General features: G+C 39.2%; 1 protein-coding gene across 2 annotated transcripts; it reads left to right on the top strand.

Annotated features, from left to right (window-relative positions):
• Positions 1-32: 32 nt before the first annotated feature.
• On the top strand, positions 33-27,282 carry ADD3 (adducin 3). 2 transcript variants are annotated; one of them, XM_009487658.2, is made up of 14 exons: positions 33-227; positions 13,545-13,683; positions 15,157-15,308; positions 15,428-15,508; positions 16,598-16,747; positions 17,627-17,770; positions 17,859-17,957; positions 18,991-19,173; positions 19,995-20,252; positions 21,396-21,515; positions 22,812-22,901; positions 24,107-24,230; positions 25,160-25,255; positions 25,952-27,282. In XM_009487658.2, exons 1-14 carry the CDS (start codon positions 33-35, stop codon positions 26,248-26,250), a joined length of 2,130 nt encoding a protein of 709 aa, XP_009485933.1. In that variant the 3' UTR covers positions 26,251-27,282. The 2 variants fall into 2 exon arrangements, with proteins under 2 accessions (XP_009485933.1, XP_009485935.1); XM_009487660.2 differs by lacking the exon at positions 25,160-25,255.
• The last annotated feature ends 398 nt before the right edge of the window (positions 27,283-27,680 follow it).

Genomic DNA, 27,680 nt, shown 5'->3' with positions numbered 1-27,680 from the left:
CAGGTGAAGCCTACCATCTGTGGTGTTGAAGCATGAGTACTGATGCCAGTCAGGTGGTGATCACTACTCCTCCCCCGGCCACGATGCCTCACAAAGAGCGGTACTTTGATCGCATCAATGAGAATGACCCAGAGTATATCCGCGAGAGAAACATGTCTCCTGACCTGAGACAGGACTTCAATATGATGGAGCAAAGGAAGAGGGTCACTCAGATACTGCAGAGCCCTGTGAGTATGATTAAGGGGGGATGAGAACGAAAGAGTGTTACTTTCTGAGATTCCTGATTAACTTCTTGAGACTTTAAAAAAAGAAATCTATGTCACAGCTAGCTAGAATAACTCTGGACCCTCTTCTGAGAAGAGTCACTAAAGAGATTATCCAGCATTTTGTTTGCATAGTTTTTTGTCTCTGAACAAGCAGCCTTTTTTGTGGTGGGTTTTTTTTCTCCTGAGGCTTTTATATTCTTATGCTTCATTGCAGTATTACAAAAAGATCTGGCTGGCTGCAGGGTACTTAATTAAAACTTAGGGGCAGGGAAGAGACTGAAAGAGTCACTGGTCAAATAGGAACAAATTAGGGTATTACATGGTGTTCTGCTTTCTGGATTTGAATATTAACCTATCATTTGCATCAGGAATGCTTTAGTTAACATTTTTAATTGGGTTAAGTTTGTTTAAAAGCTAGACTATGTGTTCTTTTCGTGTCCTTGGAGATGATCATACCCATACTTGGCCATATTAGCACTGATATACTGGTTGTGTGAGTTCAGTACTTGTGGAGGCTACATATAAAACTATTAAATCTGTCGAACCACTCTCATTAGTTTTAATTTATATTTTAATACATGCATTCTTTGGGTTTAAGCTGGTGAAAACGTTGGAAAGTAATACTGTTGCCTTGAGTATTTTGAAGCCATAGGGAGTAAGGACTGTGTGAGGGTGAGCCTTTGGGGTGTTGGGGTGTAATGTGAGTAATGAGGATAACTGGACTGGGAAGGGGTTAAGCAGCTTTACAGATCCTTCTCTCTTCAGTTACTCTGTAAGTTGGGGTGCTTCTTCTGTAATTTTTTTTTTTTTGAAACTTTTCCATATGTAATAAGATCGCAAACAGCTGTTAGTAATCACCCTGTTATACTTATCCATGAATAACAGGATTGTTTGCTAAAGTGTTGTTGTGGAGTGCCTCTTGGATCTGTGTGTTGCTCTGAGTATAATGTGAACCTGTTGACTAAGGAATTTATTACTTTCAAGTCAATTTGTGCAAGCTTGGTTTTGCAGCCAACCCCTTTTATAAAGAAAATACTCTAAGGAGGTATTGCATAATACTTTAATTGTGATAATTTTATGTTAAATACTCAATTGTAAAATGTTATCAGAGTCTGCTCTTTCCTGTTAAAATATTCACTTTATGAATAGCCAGTACTCACAGCAAAGGCTAGATCTTTATCCTAACAGATAAAAATAAGTTACAGAGATCTTGTTTGGGTTTGCATGTGTGTTGTTCTTTGGTCCTTTTGATGGCAGTATTGAATCTCATGAGCGTAACTATTTTGGGGGACCTTTTGCCAAGTCTGCCAAATGTAATGAATGTCCCTTTGCCACAGCCTCTGTGGTTTTTTTTAACAGATGCAGTGTCAGCGTGCAGATTTTAGGAAAGGGGATGGAGAGGGGCAACCCCTGAGTCTAGGTAACTGTTTTAACAGAAGGCTGGAGGACAAAGAGCTGCTGGGCTGCTACTACTGTAGTGCTGCAAGAGAAGCTGAGCCTAGCACTTTTTGAAAAGTGACTGTTTTGGGGCTGCCAATAAGATGCAAGTTTTTGTTGTGTAAGGGAACAGTTGTCCTAATAAGCCAGGGGACTGCTGCCTGCTTGGCTCTTGGCATCTGCCAGGGAGAAACGGGAATGTGGGAGCTGAGTGCGTGATCAGGCACAAAGAGGAGGTGTCTGAGCTACCAGTTCCCCTCGCTTAAGTATCTCCTTTTATTGTCTCTTTTCTTGAAATAGAAAATTTAGAGGAACCCTGCTATGATTTCTTACGTGAGGAAATAAAAGCATTTTTAATAGAATATCTGTGACTGAATATCCATCAAGCAAATTTCATAACTGATTTGGGAATAGAAACTGCATTCTTTCTTCCAGGTTCCAGTGGTGATGTGCCATAGTGTTCTTGAGAGTCAGGACTGAAAATAATTACCTTATCTCCTCCTGAATATAATATTTGTTGCAAAAGGGCCAGAAAGCATTTTTCCTGTTACTGGTCTGCATAACACAGGTTCAGGATTGAATTAACGAGTATTGTGCGTAATGTCTTTGTTCTATAGCTGCAGAATTACATTGCATTAGAAGTTGGCATAGAGTTTTGCTGCTGCTCTGGTTTATTCCAGTTGACAAGGAGGAAATAGTTTGAAGGTGTTTTGCAAGAAGAGGAAGAGAGGTTATCAGGCACATTTTAAAGAGCTTGCTCACTGGTAAATCTTCACCCAGTCTTGGTACATGCATTCAGATCAGAGAAATAGTCATTGGCTTATCTTCTGACAAGTATTAGTAAATATGAAGTATATGTAGCAAGGATAATACCTTTCTTAGAAATACACAAGCATGTATGGACTTGAGGTGAGCTTGTTTGAACATGCACTTTCTCTGAGCAAAGAATTATGGTGTAAAACAAAAGGGTTAATCACTGTCATATACTAGGAAGCTTAGGTGCTGATTTAATCTGGTTTAGTAACAAGCTTTTTTTCTTTCTTTCAAGTAGGAAAATCTAGATCCTTCAGCAAGAAAATAAATTAGAGAATATATTTCAGGAACCACGGTATATTTTGTGCAGTGCATGTTATTGTAAGGGCTGCAGTCCTGACCAGACATCTTCAGACATCAAACTGCTGCATCTCTCTGATGTGCCATTTGATGCACATATTGATGTGCAATCTGACTGCTCCTCTCTGATGTGCAATTTCCCTTTCCTAAATTAAATAATTTAAAAGGTACTGAAAAGCTATTCCCATTACCTCTGATCTTTGCTAATGTCTTAGAGTCTGTTCATAACGTCTTAAATTATAGGATTTTTATGACCGCTACCCACGAAGAATGTCCTGACATTATAAGTGAATTCTCAGGCATATTTGCTTAATACTGCATGTAACCTGTGAGCATCTGATGGCCTGGAGAATCTGATAGGACCTGCATGTTTCTTCTTCTGTGTCTGTTGGAAAGGTGGAAAGAAATTAAGATCAGCTGGGTCTGAGCAGCCTGACAGCATCCAGAGGTACTGCTAGCCAATCTTTAAGATAAAGCCATTTATTTCAGTAATATCTGCACATTCAGAAGGTTCAGGTACTGTGTCATTATTTTTAAAGGAAAGGCACTACATTTATGCAGTGGACTAATTTCATTGCTTTACATTGGGTCTGAGATACTTGACCTATAATATATCCAAAATTTGAAAACGTGCGGGTTTGGTTTTTTTTTTTTTAGATTTTCCAACTTAACTCTGAATTAAAAACAGTGTTGTCTTTTTATATGCTGAGCAATCATATATTGCTTGTTACACAGAATAACTACCTCTTTCAAAGAGTAAACACTTATTTGCTGTATCATCAAAACCCTTATGTCAGTTATGGTATGCAAGTCCTCCTGGCCTTCATTTCCTTCTGGCATTTCTCTGGTGCCCTCACCATGGCAACCAGAAGCTTCAAAAAAGCAATGGTTGCACAGTTATCCTCTGTGAGGACTGAACAGTGAGTTCAGCATTGAGGAGCTGCGTGAACGTACAGGAGGGAGAAACTCCCTGCAGCCCTCCCAGAGCGGCCAGGGAAGGTGTGGGGTCTGCAAGTGGGCAGCAGTGCCACACTCCTTCCAGTGAAGTGAGACCATGTGAAACAATTGTCTAAACAGCAGGAAAGCTAACTACAAGCTTTAGCTAACAAGACTGTGTGTGTAACTTGTTGGGAAATTAGGACCAGAGCTTAAACTGCATTGAAGGGTACCTTACGTCCACTTTATATCACTGTATTTGAAGAAAAGCTACAGGTCAGAGTGGAAATGGAAGAGGATACAGTCACTTATTTAATTTATACATAAGACATACTGTTAATGAGACATATTTCATTATTTTACTGATGTAAGAAAAAGTTGAAGTAGCCAAATTTGTGTATGAAGTGATGAGTTGAACAGCTGAAATATGTAAACATAACAATGCCTGGTTATTGGAATTTAAATGCCCAGTTTATTTTTTTGAATTTACCAGTGGAAGTTTTGGGAGGCTTGTTGAGACCCATTGAATGTGCACTTGCCATTTTTACATATGAAACACACAGTTATTTGGACCTTGTTTGTTTTTAAGCTGAGCAGTTTGTTGGCAGGATCTCGTCATGCTTTGCTTTAATTTCGTGTTGGATAAAGAGAGTGCCTACCAATTCATCACAGCTCTGCAGGGCATTTGGGGCGATTCTGGCTCGGCGCTGCTATTACATGAGGGCACTGGTTCAGGTCTAGCCATCTGGATTGCAAACTCTTTTTGGTTTTGGGTTGGGTTTTTTTTTGTGCTGAGGTTAAAAATGTACTTGTCTCCCGTGCCTCTCTTCCTTCCTGCCTCGTACATGCACATGCAGCCCTGCCTCCCATGCCGGCTGGTCTTGCCCAAAGAAGTGAGGAAGTAACAGTCCTGCTTAGCAACTCCTCAATTCAGAGGTCTGCCTTAGCATGCAGGCGGACTTTTTTCCTCAAAAACAAGCAAACCCACGCACACTTGATTCCCCACCCCTCCCTGGCTATGTTATTTTCAAACCATCAGGACAGAGATGAAGGATGGTTTGATTTATTTTTTTTCACCAGTTTTTGCAGTTGTCTAGCTTACTTTATTTTGTATCAAGTGAACATCCAGTATTTTTGCAATACCACTCCTATTTGGAACAGTTTATTTTCTTAAAATATCAAAGTCTTTTCAGTTCCTCACATGTTTCAGCTTCCACTGCTCTTTCCCCACAAGTTCAAAAGCCTTTCAAGTCCTTCAGGAGCATCACCCTTTGGCGCGGAAGGGCTTACAACCTTATACATCCCCTGGGAACCTCCTCAATGGACAGGCCTCTCGCATTGCAGCTCCCTCCTCTGGCTTCGCTCTTCTCTGACATCTTCCTGACTTCCTGCTGGGGAGCCGTGACCCTCCTCTTAACCGCAATAGCTTATTTATTCCTATAACAAATGGCATGCTTTCGTCATATGGCCTGGGCAGCATCTCGTTCATTGGGGGAGATGAGCTCAACTTGGCATGTGATTTAAGACAGGCCAAAAAATGTCCCTTAAAGATCCCCTCTGAGCCACGACAATACCCCGCTGAGCCCAGGGCAGACCCAGGGGCCGGGCAAGTTCAGCATTTTAAGTGAGAGTGAATTTGTGCTCAGGGTAATGTCTTAAATCAAGGCCATCCACTAGATCTCCATAAGAAACCAAGAAATCCCACTGCCTAACTTCCATTTCTACAGCTGTGACGGTACAGGGTCAATTCATACCCATGTCCTGCACTGCAAGTGCAACTGTGAGTCTTTCCCTGCTTCCTTACGTGAGAAATGAGTTACCTTTCACTCCTCTTATTTCCATATTGCTGCTTTCCATTTAGTCTGAACTGGGGCTTTCATTAGATATATATGCCAACAGTTTCTGAATCAATTTTTTTTTTTTATCCGTATTTCTAATCTCCCTGCTGGTTGTTAACAGGTTGGGTTTGAGTATTTGTCATCTTGGGTGGTGTCTGCAGATCCTGTTGTACCTTTGGCACCATATTCTTTAGATTATTCTAATTATTAAACAGTCATATCCATCCTCCTTTGCCTGATGACTTTCCTATGGTCCTATATGTATTTGAAGTTACTAATTGTAAATAACACTCTGATCTGAATTAATTCCCTAGGTAAGTGATAAGGAGATAGAAAATAAAATGCATTGTAACAAAATCCACCATTTTTCTTTCATTCACTAGTCTTGTAAATTCTGTCCAATAAAGGTATCAAATTGGTCTGGTGAGAGCAGGAAGAGGGGTTTTCATTGCAGTACAAGTGATGAATAACAATTAAAAGGACTTCCTTAGCTGTATTCATTTTTAAGTCTCTTTTTTTTTTTTTTTGCCACCTCTTTTTTTTTCTTTCTCCGCCCCCCCCCCCCAGTTTTTTAAAAAATCCTTTGGTTTAGTACACACTCTTAACAGTTCCTGGAAAATCCTGGGAAGTTGTGGCTGATGACTTTCCTTCCTGGATGCATCCACACTCCTTGCGAGAGCTCTGCCCGTTGTCTGTCCTGATGCATTGCCACGTGTTCTCCCACCCGCCCTATTCCTGCGCTTACTGAAAAGACAGTTAATTATGCTCAGAAATGTGTAAGACCCCTGACAAACTGAAATTTGATTTCTTCTAGCATTTTAAATTTCAGAAGTTATATTCCATATAGCAAGATGCATAGCATGGCTGTACTCCACGAGAAAACATGAGGGAGGGACCCAACCCCCCCCATTCACGGCAGCAATTGTGTGAGTGTGGGGATTGTTGGCACAGGGACTTTGGGAGCTGGGTGGGCTGAAGATGGGCTTTGTAAAGGAGTTCAGTGCTTCAGGTTTTGCTTTAATCATAGGGTATCTCTAGGCTGCTTATCGCGGGAGTAAACACGCTGCTTTGGCTCACAGAGGGAAGCTAGTGTGTACCAGGTTAGAGGAGCTGGAAAAACCGGCACAGGCTGAGGTCTGTATGGGACCAGCGTGCTGTCAGTCGAGTTACTGAATCCAGCCCAAGTACCCACAAGCTTTGCTGCAAGTGAAGAGATTATTATAACTTTGCCTAATTCCGCTTATTTAATACTGAGCCTATTACTTTCTGTCTTAACAGAGAAGCTCCATATTTTTTGTTTTCATAGTATTAACAAATATTTTTTGTGACTCTTACCTTTTCCCCGCCAGCCTTAACTTGCTGGCGGGTTTTTTTGTGGCCAACTCCACCCTTTTCCACTCAGGGCACCGGTTGTTTGTATCTAAACTCCAGTCTTGAAACAGCCTGTTACCAAGCTGTATCAGCCGTTTGGGTGAAGGTCTTCCTCTCTGTGGGCAGCTGCATTTACAGCACAGGAGTTAAAATTACCATCTCTTCGCTCTCAAGAACAAAATACCAGTTAAGTTTTGAAACTTTTCTTCAGCGGTGGTGATTTGGCTTAAAGACTCTTTGTGGGTGCATTTATATGTAAATAAGTTGAATTAGAACTTTTTTAAAAACAGACTTAAGATACATAAACTCTGATGAAAAATGGGCAAAAGTGAAAATGGGTGAAGGGGTTTCTTGTATTATTCTGCAACTTTTAGGTTAACAGCAGTGCTGCTATAAAATGCAGGGACCTCACGTATCTTTTCTAGCTACTTTCCTGTAGACTAGCATGTTGGACTGGACCTTACTGTAATTAATCCTGATGTGAGTACATGCTTTCTCCTCTTGAAGGTTTGTGATGGTGTGGAGTATTTGCAGATGACCTGTATACCATTGTTTTCTCTATTTATAGGGAAAAAAAATTCTTATTATTTTATTTCTACTTCTTTCGAGTGGATAAGGACTACATGGAGACATCAATGGTCAACAAACAAAAACCAGCATAGAATGATAGTCAAAATACTTTTGAGCCTGCATACTTCTTAACATCCTCAGAGAGCTGCCTATCAAGATGAAGAGATTAATGTTGCTAGAAAGTTTTAGTATTATTGTTCTGTGCTATATGTATACATGTAAAATAGGTTATTCTAGCAAGTTGGTTATTCTAGTTTTTCTGCTTATGTTGACTGGCAACTGGTATTTTTCAACTGGTACATGCAAATGTTGTTTTCACTCTTAAAAGCCCCAATTTAAACTGTCAGCTCACACTTAGACTGTCCTTCTGAAAGGAAATGGAAGTAAGTAAGTTAGAACTGAGGCTTGTAACTTCACTCTTGAGTTTCAGAGAGCCCTTGCAGGTCTAAGTTGAAAGACTTTTGCATCTAAGCTGCTTGAGTTTATTATGTGTATTTGGATGATGATTGCAAATACTTCTGGAGAAGTAATTTTATGATGCTAGAAAGATGTTGACCTAATCATGCAACTAATGACTCCATCAAGAAGAGCTGTATCTGTTCTGCAGGCTTCAGTACCGTGTAAGGCTGTCTAAGCTGGTGTAGAAGAGCTGGCTGGAGTTTTAGAAACAGTTAGAAAGTCTAGAAACAGTTTTAGCAACAGGCTGAGCTGCCCTGTATATTTTTACTGGTGATTTGTGGGGAAATTCATGTCTCTGTGCAAGGTAGCAGAGTGGCACTCGGAAGGTGGGTGAGATGGAAGCAGAGCAGCCGGGCACTGCCAGCTCAGCAGTTGGGTCAGCAATGGCAGGTTTGGCTATGCAGGGGATGCTTTGGGTCATGGTGTAAGTGCAAAACTATGTTTTCCTCTGGTGTAACTTAATGTAGTTCAGCCCACTGGAGCTTTGAAGAGAACCTCAGCTGGCAGTAGTGGAAGGGGAGTTTGCAGCCTGCTGCGTGCCGAGGTCAGGCTATTTGCCTAGGTGGCTGGCTGCTGCCAGGTGAACAAAAGCTGTACTCGGCATCCTCCTAGTTGTGCATCTTGTCTGAAATGTTGCTCTGCCTTCTTTCCAATGGCTGTCATGGGCCCAGTTTTCATACCACAGGCTGTTTTCGATGCAGACTTTCAGCAGGATGCTTGAAGTGCTGTTTCAGCACAGACAAGGCGGGACATTGGTGCTTGGCTGGGCAATTGAGCTCACTGAAGACAGAAGGATGCTTGTGCAAACAGGAAACGATTCTCAGCTACGGCAGGGTGGGTTATCTGGGCTGCAGCCTTGCTGTAGCACTGGTGCAGACACAGGCAGGTTGGCTGAGTCCAGAAGTGGTGCAGCTATGTTGATGGACAGCATGGGCAGCCGCGAGGTGCTGTGCGTCTCACTGTGGGACTCGGTACCCTACTGTAAAAAAAAAAAAAAAAAATCACTGCTCTTACTGTATCATCTTATGTCTAAAGTTTTAGTGTTTTAAGACAAAAAAAGCCCGCATATACCTAAAGAGCTTTTTAAATACCAAAGCTGAAACTTTCTCTTTATTGGGCAGTGCTGAGCATACAGCTGAATAACATCATTTTTTCATTCATCTGACAGTACAGTTTTTCCTTTGTCAGTATTTTCTTGTCAAATACTACATCTGAAATTACTAGTGACCTTTCTGCTTGAAAAATATCTGCTTTGTGCCAGAGCAATGTGTTCGTCATTTTTTTGAAAACCTCTCTCTTGAGCATGACTTTTACTTGGTCACTTGTGGACAGTTGCAGTTTAATGCCATATATATGTTACAGAAAGCAAAACCAAACTGCTTGGACTCCAGGCTACAGTTAGGTTTTCAGAAGCAAATCCCAAAATCAGAGCCCTGCGTGGTAGTGGTTTTACCAAAATAAGTGCTGTACAGTGAAAGCTCCAATAAATATAATTCATTTAATGGCTAATATTTAAGGTAAACTGTTGTCCAGAAGAAGGTGATGCCCTTCGTATGGGCCCATCAGGAGTTATCAGAAACGGAGGAAGGTTGTGTTAGCACATGTGGGATAGTTATCTAAGGACATACAGATCCGAGTTTTAAAGGTCTGTAGCAGTGAATGAAAGGTATTCAAATATTCATAAATATGCATGGAGGAATGTGTTTGAGTCACATGCGTGATACACTGAAGGCTGCAGTCTGCTAGAAAACGTTGTTGCGCGTTGGTGTGTGGATAAATTGCATACTTTATTTTATGCACTTCATCCATATCCTCACCTCTGTTTTACAGCTCATTCCAAACTTCCATATTTGCTACTTGCCCTGGCTCTTACCTATCTTCTGTTATTTATGAAATTACTTTTAAGGAAAGCTGCTTGTTTGGTTTAACAAAATTGTTGATACAACAGTAAATCCTCATTTGTAGTAGCCTCAGCAAGTGTGTAATTTGCTACTGTTAGCATCACAGAGCAAAACTAAGCTCAGAAGAATGAAAATAGCATGATCAGAAAGCAGAAGAATTAAAAATACAATAATAAATAAAACAAAAAAATCTTTCTGTCAAAAATTGCCTGAAATACATTACACCACCTTTTTCTGCTATAGAAGTAACATCAGTCCTATAGGTTTTTCAAAAATAAAAAAAGTCTAAATATGACTAGTAAGAGTTTACTGTGAATGTTTTTGCAGATCCTTTTTATAGTCCTTGTTGAACTGAAGTGAGAGTGATTTAATACAATACAGATAACTGGTTTTCTTCCATCTCCTCCCAAGCAAATACTTCCATAAATTTTGTGAATTCTGTCTTCCACATGGCCCCCAGGAGACTACAAATGTGCAGTTTCTTTATATACAGATTGTAAACAAGAGTGAAAGAGCATTTCAGCCTTGCAGAGTGTGAAATGGCAGAACTTTCTTGCATGGGGCCTCTTTCAGGAATATTTGAGAAGTAATTGAATATCTTGGAATGACAGAATTTGAAAATAAGTGTTAGTATAGCTTGTTGATTAAATATATTGGCCAGTCATTGTCTCTGCAATCTCAATAGATCACAGTAACAGGAGAAAGTGCCATAGAACTGTAGCCACATGGTGAACCATTAGTAGAAAAGTGAGCTGGTGCTGGCATGGCCGGTGCTTGAAAGTCTGTTTCATGTGTTCTGGGGATTTTTAGGGGGGGAAAAAAGCTGCCTGTAATGTGAGGGATATGATGTGCAAAGCGTCCAGGAAGTACCTCTGTTCTTCTATGCTTTAAGTGCTTTTAAGCAGGTTGGTAAGAACATAAAGGTTGGACCTTGGCTCCTTTTTCTACGCACTGTGGGCTGTTTGACCACCAAAATGCTTTCTTCTAGTTATGTGAAAAATCCTTCTGTCTTCTACAGGGGGTTGTATAAATCACATGCATCTGAATTTCATTCAAAACCACTTTGGTGGTAGTGAGTGATGCTCAGATTCAGGTACCAACAAGCCTCAAGGATTTAAACCGGGCTGTCATGGGTGATGCTGAATCATCTGTTTCCTGTTTTTTCAGATTGTGATTTTCTGTGTATCCCCCTTGTTACCCTGAGGTACAGCAGCGTGTGTTAAAATATTCAGCACTGCACTTGAATTTTCACTGAGAGTTGTGCTTTGAGTATGTAAGAAGCTACTTACTGCCCAGTGCTCTGCAAATGGGGCTGCGGGCATCTGAAAATGAATGTCCCAAATTGGTGGGAGCATCTGACCTCGACCTTGTCACTGTCGTTCTGTGGAAATGATGACAGGGCCCTGCTGCACCTTAGAGGCATGTTTTGGGGATTAGTAAGTTAATGCATGTGAAGCACTTGGATTTACAGTAATTATCTGCCCAGAGAAAATCTTGTCAGATAAATAATAATTGGCATCTCAACAGAGTGTGAGCAGCATGCAAAAAAGGCACAGGGCCACGTGCTGAGTCATGAGAAGAGTTAAAAATACTGAATTTCTTTTCTAGTGAGAACTAGCCGCTGTGTGCCAAATGAGGCATGAGGACAAGATGACTGTGGTATGCCTAAAGGTTATTATCTGTGTGCAAGAGGGGCAAAGAAACATCCTCTGCATGTCTGACTTTGCGCAGTCCAGGCTTGTGGCCACACTCGGGTTCCAGGCTGGGGACAGTGCTCGTTATTTTGTCAGTAAGGGTGGCACCCACACTGCCGTTGGAACACCGGGGGTCATGATGATGATGATGGCCACCCTCAGGGCTGAATCAGATTGAGGGGAGTGGGTTTCACAGTCATCTGCTGATAAATGAAGGATGAAAGTCAGGATGGTTTCTCCAACCACTTGCTGTTTTCCACAAATCCTTGTTTGCCTGTCTGGCAATTACCTCCCCATAATTACCTCCCAACAGTTTCCCTTACAGGCTTCTGGTGCTGATCCACCTCCCGTACCTCCACTTCTTTTCTCCCAGTCCCAGTTATGTTCCTTTCCTCACTCAATCCCCTGTTTCTTCTTTCCTTTTCTCCATCTGCTCCCTTCCTTTGCTGCATAGATCTTGCCTACAGCAGCCCCTAAAGAGAAAAATCTGACTTTGCCCATGTATCTTCAGGCTAGCAAGAGGTTGTTCAGCTGTTTGGGGGATGCTGCATGCATAGTCTGGTCTGCACAGAGATCCATGTAACAGATCGCTGTGTAGTCAGTCCATGTGAATTTTTAGAGGTTTTACTTGTGGAAATCTGGTAAGTTTCAGGTACACACAATCCTGACAGAATTACTGTAAGAAAGAGCACAGGTGTCAAAAACTTGGAAATTAAAGTGTAGTTACGGATGCTCAGCTGTCCAACTGAGAGGCCATGTCAAGCAGAGTCTTGAGGATGTTTTTTAGGGGTCCGGTAGCACTCTCTCTTTTAGAGTCAAAACTTGATGAACAGACTGTGTCGTGAGATTGGTGGATTTTACCCAACAAAGTGGGTGTTTTGGAGGACTGAATTAAAATTCAGTGAAGAAATTACATTTGCCATACAGAACTATTTTCTTTTTTAATTGAGAGCAAATACTCCACTAAGGAAGGCGAACTGAAAGGAGCGATTACATACTGGGAATAGCCTGGAGTTATAATAGGAGTCAGCTGCGTGGTAAAGACACCAAATGTCTTTCTGGAATGAACCAGCAAGAGCATTCGCAATACACCTCATCTCATGTTGTATATGGCTTTGCATACTGCTCATTGAGACAAAAGCTGGAAGATGCTGCCAAGAAATAAGAAGAGGGTTAGAAAATATAACCTCTAAGGAAAGTTTGAAGGAACAGAATTTACTTAGTCTAGAAATGTCAGGACTGAAGTAGTCCTAGGGCAGGCATTTGTTGTCAATGGTAGTTAATCTGTCTATCATCTAGAAGGAACAGGCTTTGTCCACAGTGCATAGTATATTAAATTTGATACTGTGAAAACCTTTTTCATGAGTTTATCTCTTGGGGTTGTGGACATTTTATATAGGAGGAGAGGTAAGGGGTTTTTGCTTTGGGAGAAGGAAAGAAATAGAGAGGAGATGACATCCCAGCATTCCTTCTAGTTTTTGCATGTCTGTGGTACTACGTGAGCATGGATGAGCTCCAGTTTTCCAGTTATTCATAACTTTATCAAATTTGGATGGATTTTCAGAGGGATTACAGAATTAAAAAATATCCAGCACTAAAAGCAACACATCCCGACTGAACTTCAAGTACCTCTTCCAAAATACGGAGAACTCTTCAATTATTGATAAAAATGGGGTTTTGTTAGCATTTACAAAAATACATTTTATCTTGTCTTGTTCTGGGAAATAGTTAACCCTCTCTGACCAAACTCCTTCCTCCCGCCCCCTAAATTGCCAATACTTAGTATACAAAGTTGAGGTCAAATGGTTAAAGTTTGGCAAAGTTATAAGCAGCTAAAAACAAGGTCTAAGGGGAAGTGTCATGTAACATTAATAACAGGCAAAGCTTCCAGCCCCACCTATAATAATCTTATTTCTATCAAAGCCAGGTTTTCCTGATGATCCTCAAATGTTTCTACAGGCTTTTAGAGAAGATCTGGAATGCCTTATTCAAGAACAGATGAAGAAGGGCAATAACCCCACTGGACTGCTTGCATTACAGCAGATTGCTGAATACATTACAGCAAGCTCTTTTGCAGGTTTTTCCTCATCTTCACTCAGTAAGTGAATTATACATATAATTGCACTTTTTCTCTTCCCTTTTTTATTATCACCAGGGCTTAGCGATGCTGGGATCTCCGCTTTCTTTGAATAAAAGTTCTGTCAGAGATTGCTTTAGCTGTGAAGTAGTACAGATGGTGGCCTTAACTTTCCTTTTTAGGCTTCTTTCTCTCAAATTCTTTGATTTGTATAATGATATCCAAAATGTTTGGAGTCCTCACACTCAGTTATTCTAGAATTTGCTAATAAAAGTTTAACTGAGATAGAGAACAAAATGCTGCACCCTGTTACTATTAGCAGTTTAACATGAGCATAAATTGAGATCCAAAATACATAACAATTTAGATTTTCTACTCTTGCATATAAATTATTATGGGGGGGGGGGGGGGGGGGGCACAAATAGCCTGGCAAAGTGAATTGTAACACAAACGGCTCCCACAGTTAAAAACAGCTTGAGGTATGCACTCTAGTCATAAGGATGTTGCTAGGATCTTTTAGTTAACACCCAAGTTCTTCTTTCCAAGTTGTGAAGCAGTGAAACATTAAAGTTGATGTAAGTTCTGTGGGTGGACATCACATGGGAGCGTACAAACCTGGAGTACAGTGGCAGCTGTCAGCATTCAGTATATTTTGAGAATTGGTCCAAAATGGCTCTTCAGAGTTTATTTAACAAAACAAGCGGAGGGGAACAACGGAGAGCCCAAACAATCTTACTTCCACGTCTCTGGCTGGTTAGTGAGACTGCAGGTCCAACTGCTGAATTTGCCCAGGGACTCGGGCAGGGCGACTAATCTCAAAGTGCGTATTCTTTTTGTTGAAAACCAAAATGACTTTTACCTCTTCTGGTCTTAACTTTCCCTGTAAGCAAAGGCTGTAGCTCTCAAAGGGATATCGTGCATTCATGAAGAGGAGAAGTGTAGTCACAAGTTAGAGATAAATTGATCTTTGTGCTTTCTCTGTTAAGAGGTGATCTCTTCTGTCTAGCGGTTTGAGAACTCTTGCCCTAATCCTAATTTCTTCATTAGGGCTAAATTAAAGTGCTCAGACTGAGACATCGCTTCAGATTAGTTACATTGGTGGCAGAAATCCAGCAGGAATGTGTTCTCCTGTAATTTTCAAGGTAACATGTAAAATACTCCATTAGTGGCAAATGTCTTAAAGCGCAGTTCAAGTCCTGTATAGGAACTGGAATCAGGAGAGAACTCAAAATCCAAGTGGTACTTCAAAGGAAACCTGTATTTCGCCTCTCATGTTTGAAAATGAGATGAAGACTTAAATTATGGTTATGGTTCCTACTGTCTTACGGTAACAGAGGTTTCAGTAAAGACCTTAGAAATCCCAGCAGTGCAATTTCAGGCTAATAATTGCTGGTACTGCTCTGCTAACAATTTGAATACACTGCTTCTGGAAGATCTGGCATAGCTAGAAGTTATTTAATTGACTGGCCGTCATCTTTTTTATCTGTTTTTCAGGCCATGGAATGATTACACCCATCAATGATCTACCTGGGATAGATACCTCCTCATTTGTTAAGGGAGAAAAACTTACTCGTTGCAAGTTAGCCAGTTTATATAGATTGGCTGACTTGTTTGGGTGGGCGCATTTGCCAAATGCTTATATCACAGTAAGTATTTTAGAGAATAAAAATTTTTCTTTGGAATCTTACCTTTTTAAAGTAATTTTCCCCCTGAATAATATAAATTCAAAAATAGATCAGTAATCCATTTTCTTCCTCCTTTGCAGGTAAGAGTAAGCAAAGAACATGACCATATTCTAATCATTCCAAGGGGTCTGTCCTTTTCTGAAGCTTCAGCTTCTAATTTGGTATGTCATTCACCTGCTGTAATAACCAGCAAGGCTCAACCTGTTTTCTAAAAGAATTTTGTGGCTGCTAAAATGGACTTATGAACTATAATCATGCTGTTACTTGTTTTTTTAATGTTTACCCACCAGATGAAAAGCCAATTAACTATTTGGATACTAGCATCCTTTGTCCTCAGCATTTCTTTTTGGGTTTAGCTTTGCTTTCTGTTGCTTTGTCTTCAGCTTCAATGTGGAGCAGCAAAGTTTTGTTCTCCTGTCTGATGAAGCTCATCAAATAGCCTCAGTGTAACAGCAACCTTTTATAACCTGACAATATGGTAATACATATGAAATGACTCTGTAGGAGTAGTGTTAGTAGAATCCGCTCTTATCTTTATAAGTGGGGAAATAAAGTTGAATAATCTTCTCCAGGCCCAACAGAGGAGCTAGGTGAAGTTACAGATTGGCATTTAGACAATGGTAGCTGCTAAATCATGCATCTTTTGGTACAGAACCTGCCGTATGTTCTTTGTATTGGCATGTATCTGTAAAGAAAACCTCCTGTTGGAAGGGGTAGCAGATTGAGTTTGACAGCATCACACCAGCAAACACAGAACCAAAATACAAACATGCGAACAAGACCTGATATGACCCTGCTTTTGGTTTTTGTTGATCCTGGAATTATTATTTTAATGTTCCCATGAAACTGAAAATTCCCTATGCATTTAATTTTCTTATTGAAATTTCTCAGAGGCTGAATTTTCTTCATATTTAAAATGTAGGGTATGTTAACAAAATTTGTATTTGAAAGTCAGAAACAAGGCAAGGTCAGCTAGACCAAAGAGGAATATATGTTGTGTTAGGGTCTTATCTTCACTTCTTCCATGGCTGGACTTCCAACAACTATGAAGGGCTTGGACAGCAGGGTGGTGTATTGACACATAGATTCATGGCTGCTCTCCTAATGGGTTTTGTTGGGTTTTTTTGGTGCTCTGAGCCCTAAATATGTGGGGGGAAATTTGGTACCAAGTAAGAAGGGGAGGGTAGTTTGTAGATAATGGCAGTTGTTGCAAATGTTTTGAATATTGTTCCTTTGTTTGACTCTTCAAGGTTAAGGTAAACATCCTAGGAGATGTAGTTGACCAGGGAAGTACAACTCTAAGTATTGACAATGCAGGATTCAGTCCACATGTGGCCATCTACTCCACACGCCCTGATGTCAGATGTGTAATACACATACATACCCCTGCAACAGCAGCTGTAAGTCTTCCTTCTAGCATAAAGAGTAAAAGAAAATAGGCTTACCTTGTGAACTTAGAGCATATTTCTGAATCTGAATCACTGCTCATGGCAGTTTTATTTTTAACATCGATTCTCCACTAAGAAAGGTAAAGAAAGGTAAAGAAAGGTGTGAGGTTATCAAATAAGCAGAGAAAGAAGGCTGGGCCACCTCAGTGAAATGGATAGGAATAAACTGATGCTCTGATACGATTGTACTCAGGTTAAGGAGGCTGTAAAGATATAGTTTACATAGGCTTCATTTATAGCATCCTAGACCATATAATGTGCTGTATACATCAGCATTTGCATTATGCAACTCTCTTTTTAAGTGGCTTAATTAGTACTTATGTTCAGTTTGGATTTACCTCACTATTAAAAAGTCATAGTTAACATGTACATTAAAAATGGTCTGTATAACAATGATGAAAACGTAAGGAGTCTTGCAAGAATTGGTTTGAGATAAGTAGATAAATTCATATTATTTTATATATAAATGCATATATATGCATTCCTTGACTACAGCTTTTTGAAGTTATAAATATGGGAAAGAAGGATAAAACATTAAGTGGGCTTATGTTGAGAATTAAAAATGGATAAATTTCACAAAAATTAACTTAGTTGGGATAATTTGTCTTTTCCTATAATGAATCTATCCCTAGGTTGGGTAGCAGCGGCTTTGTCACCCTGTTGCAAATTAGACTGGGGGGTGGGTATTATTTCTAAGCTTTCACTATAGAGAGTTGTCTCTCTTCTAGCAAAGGTACAAAGTACATCCTGCTAAGGCTTGGGTGGTTGAGATGTGGGTTTTAAGAGTTTCATTTTTTCCTCATTATCAGTACTTCATTTTTTTTGAAACAGGTTTCATCTATGAAGTGTGGCATCCTTCCCATATCACAAGAGGCTCTGATTCTGGGAGATGTTGCTTATTACGACTACCAGGGATCACTTGATGAACAGGAAGAAAGAATTCAGCTTCAGAAGGTTCTTGGACCCAGTTGCAAGGTATTCAACCTCATTCATGCTCTTCATAAACCATTTTCATGTACTGCGCCAGTTTCTACCATTTAACATTAGTGTCTTCATTTACTAGGTATTAGTCTTGAGAAACCATGGTGTAGTAGCACTAGGAGAGACGCTGGAAGAAGCATTCCACTATATTTTCAATGTGCAACTGGCCTGTGAAACGCAGGTGAGAGGGAATTTCTCTGTATTTAACTTCAAACACTTATGCTGCTGAGTTATATATTACATCCCAAATGGGAAGATTTCTGATGTTACAAAAAATTTGGGGTTGCAGAATCCAGTAATTGTATGCCAGGTCAAAGTCAGAGAAATTGGAATAATCAGAAAAACACAGAAGAAACAGCACAAATACTGTATCACTTTTCTATACTCTAGAATGAGTATCGGTGTTACACTCTGAAGGGTACAGGTTTTGTTCCATGTTGTGAAGGGAATCTGTTGGATAATGGATTCGGTGGTACTCTCTGCATGTGGGAGTGTGACTTAAGAGCTCTTGACATCCAGCTCGTTTATCAAAGCTGAAAGTTGTGACAAGGGAAGAAGCTTCTCCCTATGATCACAAAAACTTGTAAAATCAAATAAACAAAATGTTTTTGGAGCAATGGTAGAGGGTAGCATATTTAAAAATAACTTGAGTCCCAAAACCGGTTGTTTCCATTTTGTCTAACTTGACCTAGTTAGGTATCTAGGTATTATCTGTAACCTGTGGAGAGACCACTGAAAGTGTCCTCACCTTCCAGGACTCTTAAGCCCATCCCCAGAAACTTGCTCACTTAGCTCTTACTTGTTCTCCAGTGATCTTGTCCTCCCAAGTAGGCATTTGGAGGTGCAAATGGCAGTCTCCCACTCCTTTCCTTTCCTCCCCTGCACTGCCATTCTTTTTGAGTTCAATCACTCATTTGTTTTGAAACGTATATAATAATGAAAAATTTTTAGTCTTGTGATGCAGAAGGACCTTTTTAATGTACTCTGAGAACTAATGTTTGAGTCTACTCCTTTTAAAGTGCAGTTATGAGCAGATATTATCATCCTTTCCATAAGAGTCTCTTGCTATATATTTTAGTACATTTTTGCACAGTAGAAAACTAGCCTGAGAGATAACTGCAGCATGTGTTTAAGTATGTTTCTCCTGTGAATTCAGAAAAGCAGATAATCCAAAAGCTTTTCCACAAATGAAATACACTCATTCATGTATCTAGGTTCATGCATTAGCTGGAGCAGGTGGAATAGACAATCTCCTACTACTGGATCTGCAGAAGTTCAAGCCTTCCACACACGCTGTGGCAGCAACTGGAGGAGGTGGAGTTAATATGGCTTCACAACAAAAATGGAAAGTTGGGGAGCAAGAATTTGAAGCGCTCATGCGCATGCTGGACAACCTGGTGAGAGCATGTTGATGGCAGTGTTCATAGTCTTTGTAAGCTTTTGAATATAGGATTAGCTTCTGTAAAGCAAACGTTTTTTTTCTGGTTTGTTTTTGACTTTGAAGATGGAGTAACTTGTATTGTATATGAAATCTCTTCTTCTTGGTTTAGTTTTTGTTATGTCACTGTATCTGACAGTAGTATCCTGTCTTGATAAGAATTTATAATGTTTTGAACTTAAATTTTGTCCAACCCATCTCGCAAACATATTTGCTCCTTACAGTAGCTTAATATTAAAAATATATTTTAAGCGCCACCTAGTAAATAGACATAGCAGATGCCCTCTATATTTTGTTATTAACTCTAATATTAGGACAGATGGTGATAACTTACTTGTTTGAAATGTCCACTTTACTACAGTATGAATTCTGGAACAGCCTTTAATACAAATAGAGTGAGGAATGGGAGAGTGTCATGAACTAGGATGTGCTGTTGTGCAAGACAAGTGAATGCCCTCATGAAAGCTGCCTAGGTTACAACCTGAGCAGGGGGTCATTTGGTGGTCATGTGTTCACGACGGTGGGAGGAAGGTGAAGTGTGAGTGGGGTCCTGTCTGCTACTGTACTGTGTTTTAAATGGGTCTCTTGACTGTTAATAGTATGAATGAATGATGGATGACACCACTAGCCTGCTCTCTGAAGAGCTCAGTGGACCTGTTTTAATGCATATAGGGCAAGACAAAACTTCCATGACTTCCTTGGATACTTTTTTCTGATTTTTTTTTTAATGTATTTTTTAAAAAAAAAAAAATTTTTTTTCTATTTTTTCCTCTTCCATAGGGATACAGAACTGGCTATGCCTATAGGCAACCATTAGTCAGAGAAAAACCCAGACATAAGAGTGACGTTGAGATCCCAGCCACTGTGACTGCCTTTTCCTTTGAAGACGATACAGTCCCGCTTTCTCCCCTGAAATTCCTGGCACAGAGGCAACAGAGAGAAAAGACAAGATGGCTGAACTCTCCAAACACATACTTGAAAGTTAATGTGCCTGAGGAGTCCTGGAACGGGGAAACCAGTCCCAGGACTAAGATCACGGTAGGCAGATATTTTAGGCAGTTGCTTAGTTTTTGCACTGCCTGAAAGAAAGTAAATTATGCACAGTTTATATGAGGAAATCTTTAACAGGATTAGCAAATAAGTTTGTCAAGCAAATAAAAATAGGCTTTGGGGAGACTTAATGACACTTTAGTACTAAGGGCCCCCTCTGTCTGGGGAAGGGGGGTTTAACTGTTCAGAAGAGTAACAGTTCATGAGAAAATTTAACAATGATTTAGCTTTTGTTACTAGCTCTTCCGATTCCTGAAATAGAAAACAATTTTTCTACCATATCTTTTTGTGCTATTAATTATCCACCAAACATAGTAAGGTTTTAAATCACCCATGGGTTGGTTGTTCTCTTCTCTACACGAGGGAGAGACAAGCTCTAATTCATCTCTAACTGTCCCGTTCCTGTTTGTGAGCCTACCAAAAACAGACTTCAAAAAGTCTGTTCATACTACTACTTTTAATGATGATCAAGATTTTTTTTTTTTTTTCCCCCCCGCATCCTTTGGCTCACCAAGATGCTTCCACTGTGTTTCCAGCCTAGAGAAAGGTGGCTCTTGGGGGACTGCAAAGCATGTTACTTGCTGTCACTCCCCGTTGCATAGTACAACTGTAACAGCATCAGCTCCTCCTGCTGGCAGGCTCGCGAGTTTCTAAATTTAAGTTTGGGAGAAACACCCTCAGCAACTGATTTAAAACCCTGCTTGCAAAGGAAAAAAACTGCAGTCAAAATGTGTGGTTAGCAGAGGTGGAAGCTGATTGCATGAGCAAGGGCTCTGGAGCTAGTGGATCTATGTGCCAGTTACTAGGAAGCGTGATCCTTTCTAAATACGACTTCATTGGTACACAGTTAGTACTGCGTTTTTCAGGAATGTGTTTCAGTGTTTACAAAACGTAGTGTTGATGATACGTGTTCAAGGCAATTTAAATCCTCTTGGGCAAACACGTAGACTTGTAAGGAGTTGGGATTATTTTGTGGGTGTCACGTGGAATTGAGAATAAAGTCCGAAAGTTGTTGCTTTATATCTATTCTTTAACAGTAAGACAACACTGAGGATTGTTCCTCCCATCATGCTGGGTTTTTTAGCGTGTGTGTTTGTGGGATGTGTTTGGTTTTTTTTTTTTTTCTTTAAGTGGATGAAAGCTGATGACTCCTCCAAGACTAGTGGAGGAACACCAATCAAAATCGAAGATCCAAACCAATTTGTTCCTCTAAACACAAACCCAAGTGAAGTGTTGGAAAAGAGAAATAAGGTAAAAGTGTAATGAAATGAAAATTCTAACATTTCCAAATAAAATTATATGTTCAAGTAATGATTCAACAAAGCAGTAAAATAACATTTTCAAATGTTCTGATTTTAAGAAGTTTCCTACATTGATTTTTGGCTCTAAAAAGCATGTATTTAAATGTATGATATACATGAAGTCTGTAGATACATATGCTATCTATATATATATAAAATTTTGAATGCAATAGTTTGATGAAGGATGAGTATTAACTCTGGAAATGATAGATTGGAAATAGTAATCCCAGCTATTTAGCATATATTTAGTGGATAATTAGGTGTCAACATGGACCAAATTGCTGTGCGTCATCTACAGCATGATTCAATCTCCGACTGTTCACCCTGTTCTGTATTAATTCTCCTAACACTTATTAAGCTGCAGTTTCTATGGTCCAGTCCACTTCCTAATGGCAGGAAAAAAAGAAAATGGGTGATTATTGTTGGACCTCTCTGTAAACAAAAATATCTCACTGCTTTTCCTTTCCAGCACACAAGATGCTGACTGACCAAATACTCCACCCTAGGCATAACTATATTAACAGATATTCAGGACACTTCCCATTTGATTACGTGTTGGGTTTTTTGTCTTTTTTTTAAAAACTTTCTTGGAAAGCACCATATCAGTATCCGTGGGAACTGAACTGGAGTCAGAAGGAGCAACTCCCTTCCTTAGAACTGGAAAGGCACCCTCTGATCATCTACATATTAATAGTAAAAGTCCCAGACAATGATTTTTAAATTCATGCATGTCACTCTTTCACTAGATAGTTTATTCCTATTTTTCTGCTGTAGAATTTTTTTTATATGATCTGTATTTGTATTTATATCTGATCTGTCAATCTCTTAAGCACTGACAATCTGAAGCTAGGCCTGTGGGTTTGGGGAAAATAGTGAGCTATTCACAGAAGGAGAAACTTTACCAACCTTTATGACCACAGAGATCTCTCCAATAGCTTAGGTCATTTATGGGATGGAGAGGACAAGTTCAGAGACACACTATTCCTTGGAGCTTATTCTAAATACTGGCTTGCATGAAGTGCAGGAGCTGGGACTAGGGTGGATATTCGGGAGTATTTGAAGGGCTAAACAACATATGCAGTGCATTCAGAGGTGGAAGGAGAGACCTTAATTTTTAGGTGCAGCAGCACGCAGCTTGATCCTCCGCCGTTCACTGCTGCCTGTGTTACTGGCTTTGCAAAGCTGGTGGGCACAGGATTTGTTAGAGAAGTATCTGTTTCTAACCCAGTTTATTTTCTCTGTATAGATAAGGGAGCAAAACCGGTATGACCTAAAGACAGCAGGACCACAGTCTCAGCTGCTCGCTGGGATTGTTGTGGATAAAAAGCCGAGTCCAGTGAGTAGGACATATTAATTGATTTACAAATATTTGGGTTATTTGGCTGCCTGTCTTTCAAACATCAGTTTGGGACATTTTCTTTCTAAATGCTTTGTTAGAGCTGCTTATTTTAATGCCAGACTTTGGATGTGTGATACATTTTATTCATGTTTCATTTCAGAGGTTTAAAATGTTAGTTTCAAATGGAGATATGAATGCTAAGTTTGCCTGCCATGAAAATTAATGAAGCAGGACCCCTGTCTAAGACCATTTAAGCTAAAGAGTGATGAACTTTGCAATGCATGGTGCCAAAAATAATTTTTTCGTCGGTCTGTGGAACTGCTGCTAAAGGAAATTATTGAGGTCCAGAAATAACTGAGTTTAAAAGGTGGGGTGGGACTGTGTAGAAGGCAGCTTTCATTAGAAACAGACTTCTTATTGGGAAGGACGGTTTCTGGTTTCTTACCTGTCCACACTAATCTTTTCTTGAATAGAATATACTTAACTTCCAAACAGCACAGATATCCCTAATAAGGTTATATAACAGACTGTGATGAATTGGAATTGGAATTCTATAGTCAAGAGTTTCCAACCATCCATGGGTTAGTACATCTATTTCCTCATTTTGGTTTCCAATATTCTTTTGAGATAATACCAAGTTTGCTTATTTGTTTCAGGCAAAAAGAACATTTTCGAAGTGAGTTTTCTTTCAACATGAGAATAATTTTAATTTTGTCATTGTAAGATTCATTGTAAGAGCTCTTCCCATTAGATTCCTTCCTAAACTGGAGCATGAGCACTGTTACTTTCCTACAAAAAAATTCCTAGAACTTGGGGTGTTTGCAGAAAATATGGGAAACTTTATTTTTGAATCCCTGTTGTTAAAGGACTTTTGACTTCTCTGAAATAGTCCCTGAAGTGTAAGCTGTTGAGGCAGGTCTCTACTCTGAAGCTGTCCCCCTTAATACAAACCACCCGCCTCAAATAATGATTGTGCTGCTGTAAAAGGGTGGTGTTTTACAGCTCAGTAGTCAGTGTTCGTTACTATGTGAATGCCTATTAAATGGGGTGATTTTCATCTGGATGCATCTGTGTTTTTCTTCTGTATTCCCTGCCAATCTGGTGTCACCAAACTTTGGGCAAAAAAGAGACGTTAACCATGTACATCTTGCTTGCTTGCTTCTTTTTTTAACTGTTAAATTTTGTGGTTTTCTCTTTTCCAGCCAATGCAATTTGAAGATGATGAGCACGCACCACCAGCACCACCCAACCCATTCAGCCATCTCACAGAAAAGGAACTGGAAGAGTACAAGAAAACAATTGAGCGCAAGCAGCAAGGGTTGGAAGGTCAGTGGTGCATTTTTAAATGTTGGGGTTTACATTTTAATAATTAGTTCATTTTTAGTTTGAAAATATCTACTGTAAAAAATGTATACATGTTAATTATTAGCATATACTTTTGGCAATTTAGAACTAATCATTCCTTGAGACAGTAGAATTTTTTGTTAACTTATTTTTTTTTACTTTGCTTAGTGCTACAATTAAAGCAATGGAAAGGTTTGTGCAGAAATGGGGTTGACAAAAACACACTTTAACATAATGACTTTTTTGTCGGAATCATAGAATAACTTAGGTTGGAAGAGCCCGTGAAGGTCATCTTAGTCTAACCTCCTCCTCAAAGTTGATATCAAAGTTAGATCAAGTTGCACAGGTCTGTGCCCAGCTGAGCAAAAGTTTACTGAGATGTTTGGTCTTGGCTTCTTTAGTATTTCTCCTATTCTCCCGATGTGCAAGACTCGTCTACTTTCACTTTTTACATCTCGCATCTTCTTCCAATACTGCTATTCCATAGGGAATTACTAATTCAGGGTTAATTTTTTTTTTTTTAACAATAAGTCTTACTATGCATTCTTCTTCATTAATATTGTGTAATAAAACAATTTTGCTATATATCACATTCAGGGCATAGCATAATAGCTTACTACAACAGCACACTGTGACTTATGGCTAGATAAAACCATGGGGCATGCTACTTGGAATGCAACCCTGCGACCCTTTTTAATGCTTTCTATTAAAGAACTAATATATAATGGTTGTTAGCAGATAAAGCGTGTAAAGTCATAATTCTATAGAGTTTAAATTGTATATTGTAACTTCTTGATGTTGTCAGCATGAGCAACGCAATGCTAGCAGAGCTGTAAATCTTGTAGCGTTAGCACTGACATTCTTGCTTGATTTTCTTTTGCATGGCTACTAATTCAAATCTTGTCCTGCAGATGCTGAACAGGAATTATTCTCAGATGACGGTTCATCTGTGTCACAAATTCAGTCACAAACTCAATCCCCGCAAAATGTCCCAGAAAAATTAGAAGGTATTCCATGCAATTTCTGTACAATGCCAATGGCTCTGATAACCTGAGTCATCCACTCTTCTGCTGCATTCTTGTACTTGCATGAAGTCGATTGAGCCAAAAAGAGCCCTCTTTTACCAAGTCTGGGTGGGACTCTGTTGAGAAAACTGATTTTTTTCCCCAATTTTTTCTAATACATAGTTCTCCCAAACAGAAAACAATGCAAGGCATACTGAAACTTAGATATTAATAAGGTGGAGGAAATAGATATTATATTTTTATTTTACTGAAAGTGTTAAGATTAGGGGTTTTTGCCTAAGACTTTTTCAGCAGAGTCTAAGAAGGCATTTTGAAAGGATAGTTCTCCAAGCACTTTGGTATGGAATGGCTGCGTTTTCATAAAGTAAAGCATAATTCTGAGTGTGCTTGAGACTGTATATGTATATGCTGTGTAGACTATATTTGTATATACTGTATGCAGCTTGAGCTGTATATATACCTGGCAGAGAATAAGGTTAGCTTTTTTAGCCTGTTTTCCTTTAATGACATTTTCACAGTATTGTCTGCTTACAAGAAGTAAGAGTGTAGAGAAAGGGGAAAAATCTAAGCAATTTGGGTTTCAATTCTTTGGATCACAGTCCAGTCTCACAGACTTTGTTTCAATACTGGTTTTTTGCATGATAGTGTACGTAAATAATTGCAAAATTGTTCTTTCAGAAAATCATGAAGATCTCTATACCCAGAATGCTAACCTAATATCTGTGGAGTTGCCAGTTGTGGTGGTGAACGGCAAGGAAGATGCGCATGACGTGGAAGAAGATCTCACCAAGAGGGTCAGTCAGTTAACCACTAGTACTGTGGAGAGTGTAGAGATTACAATTAAAAGCTCTGAAAAGATAGAAGAGACCCTGTCCCCTGAAGGGTCACCTTCCAAATCCCCATCAAAGAAGAAGAAGAAATTCCGCACCCCATCTTTTCTGAAAAAGAGTAAAAAGAAGGAGAAAGTAGAAGCGTAAGTGCAGTTCTGTTGTGAGGAGACATTGCACATTTTAAACGTTTAAGTTGACCATTAACAGCGTAGTGTTAGGGGTGTGCAGTAACTGGACTTCTAAGCTAAACAAAAAGGAACTGGAAGAGATTTTGCTTTAAAACAAACACAACCAACCAAACAAACAAACAAAAAACCCCTTTCATGTTAATTGAAAATTAATTTGTCTCTCACTTAACTGTGTCCAAAACTGCTATGAGGGTTGGAAACATTCATTAGTTTCATGTAGAACTACACTGGCAGGTGCTCAATTACCATCATAGCAAGATTGAATACCATCACAGTATGCAGCAGCAAGTTCTGCTTGGAGTATTTTGCAGACCTTAAACTTTTCAGTACCGTTAAAGGCTTTATTGAAGTTACTGTTGAGTGATCATACGACTTTTTAAAACTGCTGTCTCATTTGGTAACCAGATCATACATTTTTGTATTGTGATTTTGACCATATATTTTATGTTTCTGTACCCCTGTTTGAGTGGGTGCATATTAACAGCACACCTTAAATCTTTTTTAAGATTAGATCATATAGAAATATTATACACTGGCACATAATATTAGGGGAAAAACTGTGTAAGAGAAAGTTTATTTGGAATTATACAAAATGTCTAAAGAATTCCATTCTTCAATAACTTTTTTGCCAAATATTTCATTTTACTGAAATATAATTTTTGAAGACTTCTTTTTTTATTCTATCAGTTGGGGGGGGGAAACCCTTATTTTTCAAGAAAGGGGATTTTATACACTTAACATTGATAATTTAGTTTAACGGGCAAAACAAAAAGAAGATTTTATATGTTCAAATGTTTGTATACCATTCAGTATGAAGTTGTTATAAGCATGTGAACCAAGCATTTAATAGTAGAGTGTATTTAAGAATGCTTGGTTTAGAGTATACTTAAATATAATTCAGGAATCCAGGGACTTAGAAATCAAAAGATAAAAGCATATAAAATTGAACTGGATTCATGTTTAAAAATTACTTGGTTTTTTTTTTTTTTCCTCTCATGGTATTGCTAATGAATGAAGAAAAATAATCTCTTAACATAACCAAATGAAGGAAACAAAACTGTTAAAAGGGAAAGTGAAATAGTAAGAAAATAGGAGGAGACAAAGAAAGTAAAAGTCTGGTGATTATTTTTTTTAAATATATGATATGGATTGTGGGATATTTTTATTAAATCAGCAAAGTGACATTTCCATATGAGGCGTTTTAAATAATTTGTATGGATTCATACAGAGTGCAACACTTTGGGTTTTTTCTTCACTTTCATTTGAATTGCAAAAGGGTCTCAAGAATCTGTGTTGTCCTTTGGATGAACCCAGAGCAAATCGGAGCCTAGTGCCATGGGTAAGGGTGGTACTGCCACTTACTCATTTTTACTGATATTGTCATTTTAG

Source organism: Pelecanus crispus, chromosome 10, assembly GCF_030463565.1.
Source record: "Pelecanus crispus isolate bPelCri1 chromosome 10, bPelCri1.pri, whole genome shotgun sequence".
Lineage (NCBI taxonomy): Eukaryota > Metazoa > Chordata > Aves > Pelecaniformes > Pelecanidae > Pelecanus > Pelecanus crispus.
The sequence above is the reverse complement of the archived record's forward strand: the minus strand, read 5'-3'. Positions and strand labels throughout refer to the sequence as shown.

Coding starts and splice junctions, on each gene's coding strand:
- ADD3 (XM_009487658.2), top strand. CDS start 33: ATGAGTACTGATGCCAGTCAGGTGGTGATCACTACTCCTCCCCCGGCC. Junction 13,684..15,156: donor TTTTTCCTCATCTTCACTCA/GTAAGTGAATTA, acceptor TCTGTTTTTCAG/GCCATGGAATGATTACACCC. Junction 19,174..19,994: donor TGCGCATGCTGGACAACCTG/GTGAGAGCATGT, acceptor CCTCTTCCATAG/GGATACAGAACTGGCTATGC.